The sequence below is a fragment of the Littorina saxatilis genome, linkage group LG12 (assembly GCF_037325665.1).
Source record: "Littorina saxatilis isolate snail1 linkage group LG12, US_GU_Lsax_2.0, whole genome shotgun sequence".
In the NCBI taxonomy this organism is placed as follows: Eukaryota; Metazoa; Mollusca; class Gastropoda; order Littorinimorpha; family Littorinidae; genus Littorina; species Littorina saxatilis.
Window position 1 is genome coordinate 55861869 of NC_090256.1, and position 13137 is coordinate 55875005.

Here is a 13137-nt window from a genome sequence, read left to right on the forward strand (position 1 = left end):
AAGCGATTCCTGTTTACAAATGCACTAACCCATTACTTGTGTCCCAGCAGGCTTTAGTAAAACTAAATTAATACCTACTGGAAGATTACCAGTTTCCAGTATGTTAAAATAGGCTTAACCTATCTACTGCTGGACTTACATCAGAACACTAACAGATTAAACTATACATGAATCGCGAGACAAGCGGCAAGAGAAGAGATTTTTGGAAAAAATACAGGTGAATGAGCAAGAAGGCAGAAAAAAGAAAAGAATTCATGAAGAAAAAGAGAGCATGACAGGAAAGAGGAACCAAAAATCTACCTAACAGCAAACTAGAAAGCTCCTGCGGTTCCAAAAACAGGAGGGGCCTTTAATTTCATAACCGCAGTGCCCCACTGCGGGAAGTGATGCCACTAACGTGCATCGATGTTCAGAAGAGATTGAATGCAGCAAAAAAAGACAGTGGAGACGGCTGACGTAGAATCCAACCGGAGAAAGAGGCGACGGAAACGATAAGTTATGAAGGCAAGTGCGGCTCGATTTTTTGTTTTTGCCCCAAACACACCTCCTTCTCATACTTGGGAATGTACTGCAGGTAAACAATGCTCTTCTCTAAAGATGGGTGAAAGTATGAGATAGACACAGAGGGTGAGGGAGAATCAGAGACAGGAGGGAAGAAAGGGTACATTATATATATGAGGTTATACATGTATAAATATATATATATATATATATATACAAGTTTTGAATTCTGACTGAAAGTCATTGATTCAGTGCTTTTGAATTGTTGTCGTGTTTTCAGGCTGTTCCTTGCAGCTCTGCATTACAATGAAAATGGGGACAGAGGTGATGCGCTTGATGATCGAGGAAGGAAATCCAAAGTTGTCCATCACATGTGATAATGTATATAAACATTAAACATCTAGGGTTGTTTTCAGTATTGTTGATAACATGTTTTGTTTGATTAAGGGTATTCAGCTGGTATTTCCTTGTTTTTCACTACCTTTTTTATTCATGTTTTTGATATGCCTTGACCGACGAGGTAATTTTATAGACGAAAAGGAATCGGTGCATATCATGTTGTTTTATTTGTATAACTGTGTTTTAATTTTAAATGTGTCAAGCGCAAAGAGCATAATTGTAAAGTTATGATGTTGCGCTATATAAATGCTCATTTATTATTATATTATTATTATTATTCCCAAAAGCAAAGAAAGGAGAGTACAGTGTGAGAAAGTCCAAAGGGCCACCAACTTACGGTAAGTTACACGCAGGGTAACTACAGACTGCTGTTTTTTAGCACACACACACAAGTAAAGATACTAATCTGTTCTCATACTCATATTTTTGTTCAGAATTCTGGAAATGTGCACAGTATGTAAACACACACACACACACACACACACACACACACACACACACACACACACACACACACACACAACTGCAGAGGGAAAAAGGCACAGAGAGAAAGATTACATTTACAGACTATCAATATTTTCCCAGTTGGGTATCCCTTATAACTGCAGGATTCTTCTTAGTTTATGCATTTCTGCAAGCATAAAAACTGAACTTGGTTCAGTACTGATAATGTCTTTTCACGACTATCTCATCCTGAGCTATGAACCTGAGCTATTCATCGTTACATTTACAGGTTACGTGTCAAGACTGTGTCAAAATCTCTGAGAAGCTGACCGAGAATCCAGGGGACTCACAAACTTCTCTCCCTGCGAAATTTCGTGACATACCTGACTCTTTGGCCGCTGCATACCACCACCCATTCAGAGAAGAAGCTGCTGCAACCTACAGTACAAGATACCCTAATTAACTGATCCCACATTTTCCCACTGCTGTTGACATCAACCACATACAGAACAAAATTCACTTGAATGGGATTACTGTTTTATTTTATAAGTGATGCATTTTATTCTAATTTATACATACATTTTCATTTTACTATTTTCATGGAAGCTCGGGCCACTCAAAACCTCTGTAAGTATCCTCGGAAGGAAATGCATTTCTGATGGCCTGTATGGCACATGAAGGTAGAGGTATCCTGATTTTCCTCCCTAGCACACCATGACACCACCTCACCAACTGTCGGTATCCTATGTAGCGGTACTTCCTGGAAAATAAAAAAAAGAATCTGTGACATAAGGGTTTGTTGTGTACTCCAGCAGAGGGTTCTTACAAAATGTGTGGAGAGTGGAGGGAGGAACACTTGTTCCTTGTGTATACAGGATTGACTAATGTCATGAGAGAATGGCTTGTTTCATGGTTGTGTGTGCGTGTATGTGCGTATATGTGTGTCTTTCGTGACAAGATCCCTGTAAATCTTTAATTTTACCTCACTTCTATGTTTATAAACTAATAAAGATAGTTCCAAAAATGGTGTTTTCTTTCCAGCATTAAATTTATCTTGTTTCACACAAAGAGTATAAACACTGATTCACTTGTGGACTTCAGTGTGGCAAGATCTCAGGATATAATTTTTATTTTTACTGTTGATACTGATAATGAGTGTTGTGTGTATATATCATACTATTTCTGCACATGTTTGTTTGTTTTATAATTTGATTGTTGACCAACTTCCAACTTATTAGGAGATGAAGATCAAGCATTGCTTTACAAAAATTACATCTGCTAATTAAAACAAACAATCTTCTGTCACCTTCTTCTTCAGGTGTGTGAATGAATGGATGAATATGTTTGTATGTCGTGTGGAACAAACCTAGAAGTGTCTGCCACAAAATGTTAGAATTTCCAGAATAGCTTTTACAATGTCACAAGTAGAAATAACGTTAATCCCAACTCATGAAATTAAAAAGCACATGTTTGGTAAAGAAAGATAAGATTTGTCACTTACTCCTCAAGAGTAGCCTGGAAAGTGCCATGCTCCTCTCGGTACTGGTAATATGCTGTCTCCAGCACATCTGTGTTCAGGCAGACGCTTTGAAAGGCTGGGAGCTGCGTGATGCATGTAATGACAGGGTTTTTGAGAGGTCTGCAAATATAACACTATTGTTATAACTTATTTTTAACTATAAATTAAGTATAAGAATTAAACTTCTAAACGCCACGATGAAGTTTAAAGGCTTTACAGACTAGTACATGTACTAGTAATGAATAGCCAAATTTACAAAAGAGTCACACCTTCCCTTTGCTCTTTTCATAAAATATTATAATAAAATTAAATAATGATAGCCTCATTCTTCCAAACCAATAACATGCCAAGTGAAAAGATATACATACCTGCGACTGTTCAGCTTCTCCATGATTTTAGTAGACTCAGTGCAGCAGTTGCATTCCTCCACTTTCTCCATCACCACACACTGACACAGTTGCCACATTCACACCTGAAAGTAGCACAAACTTCACTTAAATCATTCGTCTCCATTCTTCGACTAAGTATTGTGAATGTGCACACGTGGGAAGTATTCTTAGATTTCACTTGAAAGAAACAATAAGATTAATTCCCAAAATGTAACTTGCCACTGCTCTCTTCAGAAAAAAAAAAACCACCGCTAGAAACGTAAACAATGAGACTTTCGCCTTCGTATGACTTACTCAATCTACACGGTAAACGTGAATTTGTTACTCACCAGTCTGTGTTCCCAAGGCGATATACGCCGTTGTTGTCAGCAAAATGATTATTTTCCTCCACATTCCTCTCATGTTCTTGTGCTGGAGGCTCGAACTGATACGGTACAACGCGATTGTTGTTCCACAAGTTGTCTGCACCACGAGTGTCCGCCATTTCGCTCTGTTCCCAACAGTACGTCACAAGTTATCGGCTGGCGCTTCGGTAGTTCTCGGGTTTTCTCGGCAAAGTCCGGATCAGCAAATTTAGCTCGCATGTCGGTGGGCGTTTCCTTGCGAACGACTGAGCGCTGAGCGGTTTCAGTGCCGAAAAATGCCATAACTGGAAACCCTATTCACACACTCAAAACTTTGTTTGGAGGGTTTAGACGCACTTTAAGATCTCAACAAATCTAAGAAAATTAGTTCTTTGAAAAGAAGGAGTATTAAAATGTTGGTAAATTTACATAGAGTGGGGACAGAAAGTCTAAGAGAAAGAAGTCGGGTTTTAAAGAGGGGCGGGGTGTCTTAAACTGGGGGGAGGGGTTTTCCACTCTATATAATGATGAAAGGAAGAGAACTTAAAAATTAAAGGCACAGTGCAGCTCACAGCCCTCGTTTTGCGTTTTTGTTGCAGCTGAGTGCATTTACAGTTCAAAAATCCTCCTATGGTAGTAAAACAAAGCCAAAACTACCCAACGACGACATCTGTAAAGCTCGACAGTTTCTTGTTCACGCGAGTGCATAAATTAACCTAGTTATTACGTGGTGTTTGGTCGGAGTTCGATTCAACTGAGTGATTCCGGCCTCCATTTTGTTTTACACAAACTCATGATGACGTCTGACATAGTTTGCTAGTGACGTGTCTTTTTGTGCATGATGTGGTGATCACCTGATCTAAATTTAGATCCAAAAATAGGCCAAGACCAGCCGGGTCCGAGTACGAAATTAATTCGTAAAAAAATCGCAGTTCTTGACTCGTTGGGTGCAAGTTAATGAAACTTAGTAGTTCTTCTAACGGATAGCTGCCTGAGGTATGACTAAAAGCCCCAGGGGCTCCGTGCACCTGGATTTGACAAGTTCAGTACCTTTAATGTGGAAGAAAGATTGGGAAGCAAATGGGGTGGAGAGATCAGAGCTACCGTGTGTGAAAAATTAACACACAGCGTACACACACAAAAGTCATTAGAGAGATAAAAGAAAACAGTGAATTATTTTGTCTTTGTATTTGATAAACAAACTGCCTCACAACATCACATGACACCACTTACATTGCAGCCCTGAGTCACTGTCCTGTGATCAGCACTGCACAAAGGAACCAAGACATCTGTTTTCACAGAGTCTGAGCTTGTCTGCTGAGAGTTGTCACCTTTGCTACTTGTGTTTTTCTGGCTTTTCCTAAGTGAGAGGTGAACCACACAGCAATCTGAAACAATGACACACAAAATAAAACACATTGGTCATGTGTATGTCTTCTTTGATGAATTTATCTTTATTTACGTGCATGAATCTGTGTGTATTTGCGAATGCGTATACTTGAAAGAAGTAGTCATGGAACCGATTCCTGTTATTTTGGTTCAGTTATTCTTTTTAATGGTTTTATAAATCATAACTTTTCATGCATATCCTTTGTAAACACAGATTTTACCTTGCTGTCTTCACACAGCAAGTAACCAGAGATAAAACAAACATGATGGCACAAACTTACTCGAGGCCTGAGGCCTACGTGCAATGGCGTAGACAAATTTAGCTGAAGGGTCCACAGAGACATAGCCATAGAGAGGCATGTAGAATGAATGGCTCTGTAAAAAACAACAACACAAATTTCATTTCAATACGCATGCTTAGCAATTACTAAAAGAAATTGGCAAGAAATCGTTGCTCCGATGTGCATACTTTTGAGAGAAAAGGGTATTATATCGACATCGAGCGAACACTGCATAACATACACATCAGCGTTAATCATTCGCCGTTAGCAGCATGTTGTTACTTACCTCACTGTCTGGGGTGCAACTCTGCAGTGCTTAAAATATCCTGAGTTATTTTTGAACATCGTCTTATCTGAAACCAATATTCAGTCCTGGGAACCCCTGTTTTGCACTTGGAGTATTCTCAAAGAAACTCAGTGTGTTTTCAGAAAAATGAGTGTACTCCACACAGCATTCAAACATCGATGATTCAAACATGCTTCGCACGAGTTTGTTGCACCATTAATTAAGTTTACCAATACATTTAAAACAAATTTTTCTTTCAAATTTATCAATAAAACAGTAAACAGTGCCTGCCCCTTTCCCTGTTAAGAAAAGTAGTCTGGGAATTTTGTTGTCGTATTTTTTTCCACCAACCGTACTAATCGTATTTAACCCAATGCCCCCTGAACCGCCCGGCATGGCCCGCTGGAAGTGCCCTATGAAATCCCTGAAACGCCCGGCATGGCCCGCTAAACACTAGGTCACCTACTTTCACTTTCGCTTTGAGCCTTACCCATAAGGCCTTGCGACCGGATGTGATTAATGCACTTCCTTCCGGCTGCTTCATTCTAGCGTTTGCAGAGTTTGAATCGATGCGATAGTGTGTTAGCTGTGAATTTTCAAAGTTTGAGATTTTTTTGGCTGACATAATGGCGTTGAACGAAGGTTTGGAAGTATGGTGTTTGATCATGGGGAACTCAGATGACGATTCTGACACGCCTTTCGAAGGTTTTCTACTTGAAGAGGTGAAAGGGGATGAGTCTGACATCGATCTGGGTGTTGTTATTCGACAACAGGACTTTCGGGAGGATTTTTCTGGGAGTTTCAACATATATTGGTGTAAATGAGGACTGAAGGCTGACACGTTGGACGTTTTTGAAGAACACTTGCTGGATTGTTTTTTTTAAACAACATTTATTACATCGGAAGTGGACAGAACATACTTGCATATGAAACTATAGTCTATTCTCGAGTTATTCTGCCATCTTCTATATAAATGTGAGTACTCTATGATTTTATATGAATTGTTTTGTTTTGTATGTGTGCATGTTGTGCGGAGTAGTTTCCCTTTGCTCAGGATTAAGAAGGCTGCCTGCCATTTTTTTGTCAGGGGGCATTGGGTTAAGACAATCAAGCGTACAAAATAGGGCAAAATCCTACGGGCGAGTGCTTTGTGATTTTTAATTGCCCAGCAACATTTATGCTTGTGGAGGCAAGTGAACTTCTGCATCCCTGAACACCGTACCTTGAGTAACACTCCATCACTGTAGTCCCAACGGTTCACGACTCCATCCAGTCCACAAGAGAACAGCTGCAGGAGCCATTGAAAAAAAACAAAAGAAATATATCAGTAATGGTTGGCATACACATTGCAAACAAAAAAATTTATCTGCCTCATTACCCAAGAAGAAGAACACAGGAAAATACAATGGAATTGTGCAAAAAATGTTGGGGGTTAAATCTTAGGTTTAATGACACAAATCTGTACAGTTGACTGGCTAGATTTCTTCACTTAAAATTATTAAGAACTGTCAGAGGCGTCTCTTATTTAAGTTTCTCCAGAGCCAGGGCAGGTTCGAATGTATGAAAATGTAGGTTGCGCTTGTCACTATGTATGAAAACATGCACTGATGCACATGTATGTTAATGTGTGTCCTTCTGTCTTCCTCTGTGTTTCTACTGTGTGATTCTTAGAATCTCACCTGTAGTTTGTTGACTGGGTTGATGGCTAGTCCAGTTACAGCATCCCTGTGACCTCGCAGCTGTTGTGCACACTGACCATTGGTTGTGTTGAACACTTTCACCACTGAACCAGAACAGCAAAACAGGTACCTGGAAAATGTACGATGCAAGTCTCACTTACACTGAACTTAGCATACAGGTTTACACTTAATCCCAGCAAAGCTGGAGGTATCCCACAAACGCTATACTGTTATCGACTTGAGAAAAGTTCATGCCGATAATACATGATAAAGGATTCTTTATGCCCTAACTGAGGCTACAGTTGGGGATGGAAGTTCACCAAAAATTGGGAACATACTAACTTAAAAACAGTGGGTGCCGACCAATTCTTTGATTTTTGATCCAAAGCCACCCTGGGCCGCTTTGTTGGGGTAGAAATTTTGAGACTACAGCAGTTATGCTCGCGCAAGTAGATGGCGTCACGATGTTTTTACGTCAATGCATTATAACGTCATCACCTCCCTTGGGCCTTTCTCTCGCACGCATGGCGTGCGTGTGTTTGTTTGTGTGCATGAGTATGTGTGTGGTGCGCCTGCATGTATGTGTGCATGCGTGTATGTGTCTTGCATGCTCACTTTATATAATCTGTATCTGTATCTGTATAATCATATATAATAACACTAAAATAGCAAAAAGTAATTACTTTGAATCAGGAGAGAATATTATTTGTCCTTTTGCCAAACTTGACCCTGCACATAAAGACAGAACAGCTTCGCTGTCGGCCTCCACATGGTTCTCTATGGTAGTCGCCATTATTGTCGCTCTTTCGTGAAGAAGTCATGAAGACATCTTTTTGTCCAAAACAATATAAACAAATTAATTTTGGTTTTATCCTTGTCGTTTTGTTTTCATAAATTACAAACAACCATCTTACGAGCAAGAAATATTCACCCACTAATGATGATGTACAAAGAAGACGACAAACATGACAAAGTACAAGAAGACGTTGTGGCTTTCGGTGTTAAGACACAGGGCACAAACTGCTTTCCGGCTGAAACCAACGTGTTTGCTGACAGCGATCGGGCAAGATGAAATCTCTCAGCCCAGAAGCAAAACAGAGAATTTCCACTCTTCTAACGGGAGTGAGGGTAGTCTTCCAATGGGGCTTTGTCCCAACGGTGCTTTATCTTGGTGAGTTGTATGCAGAACTGGAAAGAGAGGCACGTGGATTTGCGGTTTTGCAAGAGGACAAATCAATCATTGATTCAATGTCATTTCTTCTTCTTCTTCTTCCGTAGAGGACTGGGTTCTTGCGAACGTCTCAGAGTCCTGCGGTTGAGCAGAGACATTGTATGTATGTCTCTGGGTTGAGTCACTGTTACCGAGAGTGTCTAGCTCCGGCAAACAGGGAGATTAAAAAGATGGGGAGGTTTAAAACTATGTACAGGGGAGAGTGCGTTCAAGGGACTCTCATGCCCGACTGCAGGAGACTGCCACCGAGACGGGAGCGAAACGACTCCACTTAATTATTATTCACTAATATAATAATAACTAATGCTCATTTATCATCATTTTCACGAGCGTTCATTCATAAGACGCTTCTTGTGAAAAAAATAAGTGTTTTTACAACATTTTGAGGATGTTGTATGAGTAATGAGGTCAGGCCATTTTTAAATTTTTTTCAAAATAGGCATATGGCTCAGTTATCAATATGGCCACTATTGTTTTTACAAGCTTAATCGAGGGATCGCGTTTACCGGTAATTTCTGGTATTTTACCGATTGAGATTCGCCAATACCGATAATAAAATGGGTGCTCGGTCAGACGTACCGATTGTTAATTATTTTGACCGATTGTTAATTATTTTGACAGGGGGGGGGGGGGGGGGGGGGGGGAATAAATAGTGGGAAAAAATCCTTTATAAAGAATCCATGGTCAGTAAGAAAGAGGGAGAGAGAATTGCATGGCTTGTTCTGACAGGTGTCATGTTGATACAATGTTGCCATTGTCTCATGGAAAACAAATTGATGAGGCTTGGTGTCGCAAGGTCGTGTTAACGAAAGGTCAAAATAGCAGAATGGTAAAGCCGGCATGGGATCATACTGGAAAATCACCTACGCACACCAGATCCGCTCTTTGCTCACATATATATTTGAGGCCAGTACTATCATAACCATGAAGCAAAGATCATTGCTGTTGTTTCTGCCTCCAAGAGGTCAGAAAAGGCCCTTGTCAGACACTGAAACTGAAAGTGCTTCACGGCCTAGTACAGCCTAGTACGTCAACCGCCTGATGATGCTACGATGGCATAGCAAGTCACTCGGTGATTTTGACATCGGCTCTGCGCATCAACCAGGGGGGAATAACCCAATTTATTCCACAGAAAACGTCTTGGGTCGATAGCATTGATAAACATTGATTTAGTCATTGTTTGCCTTTGACTGGTTGCATTGGCAGGTTGACTGATTTTCGTGAGAGCATTGTGGTCAGCTCATGATGTCACACTGGTTTGAAAGATATCTAGCGCGATCACTGAATATAAGCTCTTTACAAATTTAAAACTAAAAATAAATATTGAAAAACAACAACATGCAATTTCCCAAACTGGCCAAGTAGCTAAAATTATCAAGCCAATTATCCTCACTAACACTCCCTCAGCCGGCTCAAGTGAGAAATTGCACAATCACTCATGAACAAGCAAGAACATGGTTACATTTTAACACGAAATTTGTCAATAATTAGTTGATAAAATTAAGTTAACTTTTCTTACGAGTGAAATCGAAAGTAACGAGGACGTGATCAGGGGCGACTGCTCTATGATCTTCAACAATGGCGCCAGATCACGAACATCCTTGTGTCAAAAGTACCCATGGAGACACGAGGAGAAAGTAAATATTGTCATAGTTTCTGGTTAGAATAAGAGATAAATGGCTTAACTATCGATTGACACCCGCTCAAAAATGACCAAATTCACCTAAGGCCTAAAAAAAAAAATAGGTGTGGTTACGGTAACCCGACCTACCCTATTTTTAGGGGCCGACCCTATAACTTTTTACATAATTGTCAAAAAAAAAAAAAAAAAAAAAAAGAACCTCCCGCAGTGGGGCACTGCGGTTATGAAATTAAAGGCCCCTCCTGTTTTTGGAACCGCAGGAGCTTTCTAGTTTGCTGTTAGGTAGATTTTTGGTTCCTCTTTCCTGTCATGCTCTCTTTTTCTTCATGAATTCTTTTCTTTTTTCTGCCTTCTTGCTCATTCACCTGTATTTTTTCCAAAAATCTCTTCTCTTGCCGCTTGTCTCGCGATTCATGTATAGTTTAATCTGTTAGTGTTCTGATGTAAGTCCAGCAGTAGATGGGTTAAGCCTATTTTAACATACTGGAAACTGGTAATCTTCCAGTAGGTATTAATTTAGTTTTACTAAAGCCTGCTGGGACACAAGTAATGGGTTAGTGCATTTGTAAACAGGAATCGCTTGACAAGTGGCCCCCTTCATCCCCCCCCTTCCTCGTCCTGATATGGTTCTGCGTAGTCGGCTGGACGTTAAGCAACAAATAAACAAACAAACAAAAAAAACCCGAGTGCAGAAAACGCAATGAAAGCGAAAGCGCTCGAGTCGCACACTTATTTCCCTGTCAAGTAGGTTTAATTTGTACACATCAGATAAAAAAGTAAAGAAAAAAAAAGTGATTGCCTACCTTCCTACCCTATTTTTTTTTTGCTATGTTACCTTAACCACACCTTTTTTTTTTTTTGGCCTAACCAGCGATATTGACCGCCAAAGTGAGCCTTGAGTTTGAGAAGATCGCAGAAATTCTAAAAACAAAAACTAACCAAGTCTTACTGTCAGCTTCAGCCATTTTCTAAAATCTTGTGACGTGATGCATAAGTTATGTTAATTAAACCACATGATCCTGGCGATTTACGTCACCCAAATCGAGGTCGCCGGGGGAAAAAATACGAAAGTAGCCATTTTCCGCTAGGTAGGATTTTTTAGAGAAGAATAATGGCACGAATACGTCATCTAAGTGAGTAATGTGGCATATCAACGGAAAATAGAACTAATCTCTCCAATGAGGTACATTATATACTATTTTACAATCTGTAAGTTGTCTTTATGAGGCGTCAAAGTTTCAATGTTTACATAAGTGACGACGTAAGACTTCCGCTGACTGACTTCCGCTGACCTCGTTAGTATGAGGCGATTGATGGTTGTACTGTAGGAAAGGGGGTTGGGGGTGGAGCAGTTTGTATAGTATAGATCTGTGTGATGTTCTTAGGATTTAATTTTAATATCTAAATTGATGATGTAGGTGGCATTAAGACCAAGCTCGGGTCTGTAGGAAGTGAACGTTCTCTTGTATGGAAGGCGAAAAGAGTCAAATGATCGAGCAAAAGGGTCGATCCTTTCGCGTTTGACCCTTTCCACCCGACGCGCGGAAAGGGTCAAACGATCGATCAAAAGGATCGATCCTTTTACTGGATCCGGTGCCGACAAAAAGTGGAACCGGAATTTTACTGGCACACAGTCTGGATTTCACATTTTGGTGGCAAACTGACTTCAGATTTCAGTTCGCGTGTACGTGCGTCCAGTGTTCTAGATGATCGAACGTGTAGCAAAGACCTGTACGTGTACGTGTAGATATTCCGTCACCCGTGACTCACTTTTTTTCTCCAATGTTCCAAATCATACGTTGTTTACCAAGACTGCAGATCTCGGCTCAAACGCGTGACGTAAAAACTAGATTTGATGACGTTACCCGTACACGTTTTTTCTTTTTTTTTTTTTTTTTTTCCTGTATACGTGCTGAAAGTGGCACATCTAGATCTGTTGCAGACGAACGCTTCGCGCCAAACACTTTTCACACAGTAATTTTAACTACACACCCCTAAATGTACTCGCTAAAACAAGAATTTTTTTTTTATTTCTCTTGATATTTCATGCTCCTTCACGCCGCACCAGAACACGTAATCTACTTACTTTACTTTCTAGATTCGTTCTTTGTGCTAATCCGTTCCATGATTTTCCGAAACAGCGCGATGAAACTGCTCGTTCAAAAGTATCGTGTAAAAGGATCGATCCTTTTGCACGATCCTTTTACTCGATCATTTGACCCTTTCCGCGCGTCGGGCGGAAATGGTCAAACGCGAAAGGATCGATCCTTTTGGTCGATCCTTTTGCTCGATCATTTGACGCGGGCGGAAAGGGTCAAACGCGAAAAGGATCGATCCTTTTGATCGATCATTTGACCCTTTTCGCCTTCCATACTCATGAACATTATGTTCTGAAGAAGGAACATTCTATGCTCATGCAGCCACAAGCCCATAATCCATATTAGTGGTTTTTTTTATTACATCATGCGTCAGTTGTGTGGTGGGGCCCAATGTGTCCCACTACATTGCATAGTGACAGTCCCATACTGGTCATTGTATTCCAACACCTATATTAAAGCGCCATGAGACTGCCATTTGGCGGAGAATGTTTTATTATTATCTGAGGACCTAGGTCCATTGTAACACACGTAAATCTAGTCCGACTCCAAGGCTTATTTACCTGCATTTATTTTTTTTAAATTTTAATTTTAATTTTGTTTGAGTAGTGGTGACAACTGGAAGAGCTCTGGAGATAATTGAAAAGGTGTCCTCTTCCATCCAGAAAAGGTGTACTCTTCCACACAGATTGGAAGTTTCTGCTGTGGGGACTGGGTAAAGAGATTGGGGGGGGGGGGGGGTGAGAAAGGTGTAAAGGGAGAGTGGGAACTGGACAGTCAGGGAAAAGTAACTGCCTGAAGACCCGCAATTCGCAAGCATTCAATAAAGCCAGCGCTAACAGTAGCATATCTATGATCTACAAATAATCTGTCCTGGGAGAAAAATCTCTACCGTTAACATGTGAACCCAAAACCTTCAAGCTGGAATGCAGACTTC

General features: G+C 40.4%; 3 protein-coding genes across 4 annotated transcripts in view; all 3 read right to left on the minus strand.

Annotated features, from left to right (window-relative positions):
* The window catches only part of LOC138982302 (WD repeat-containing protein 75-like), a 30353-nt gene extending 22323 nt beyond the window's left edge, over window positions 1–8030 (minus strand). The window contains exons 1-5 of the mRNA XM_070355563.1: window positions 7915–8030; window positions 7232–7361; window positions 6775–6840; window positions 5267–5360; window positions 4830–4984 (exon numbers count right to left, since the gene is read on the minus strand). Coding sequence (XP_070211664.1) covers window positions 4830–4984; window positions 5267–5360; window positions 6775–6840; window positions 7232–7361; window positions 7915–8024 — 555 coding nt within the window. The 5' untranslated portion in view covers window positions 8025–8030. The remainder of the gene's footprint in view (window positions 1–4829; window positions 4985–5266; window positions 5361–6774; window positions 6841–7231; window positions 7362–7914) is intronic.
* Window positions 1–13137, minus strand: part of LOC138982295 (uncharacterized) — a 333833-nt gene that overhangs the window by 56981 nt on the left and 263715 nt on the right. The window lies entirely within an intron of this gene.
* Window positions 750–3952, minus strand: LOC138982317 (uncharacterized). Of its 2 annotated transcripts, XM_070355579.1 has the most exons (4): window positions 3582–3952; window positions 3232–3335; window positions 2846–2983; window positions 750–2104 (listed from the first exon to the last, which is right to left on the minus strand). In XM_070355579.1, exons 2-4 carry the CDS (start codon window positions 3327–3329, stop codon window positions 1942–1944), a joined length of 399 nt encoding a protein of 132 aa, XP_070211680.1. In that variant the 5' UTR covers window positions 3330–3335; window positions 3582–3952; the 3' UTR covers window positions 750–1941. The 2 variants fall into 2 exon arrangements, with proteins under 2 accessions (XP_070211680.1, XP_070211679.1); XM_070355578.1 differs by lacking the exon at window positions 3582–3952 and having other exon boundaries at window positions 3232–3517.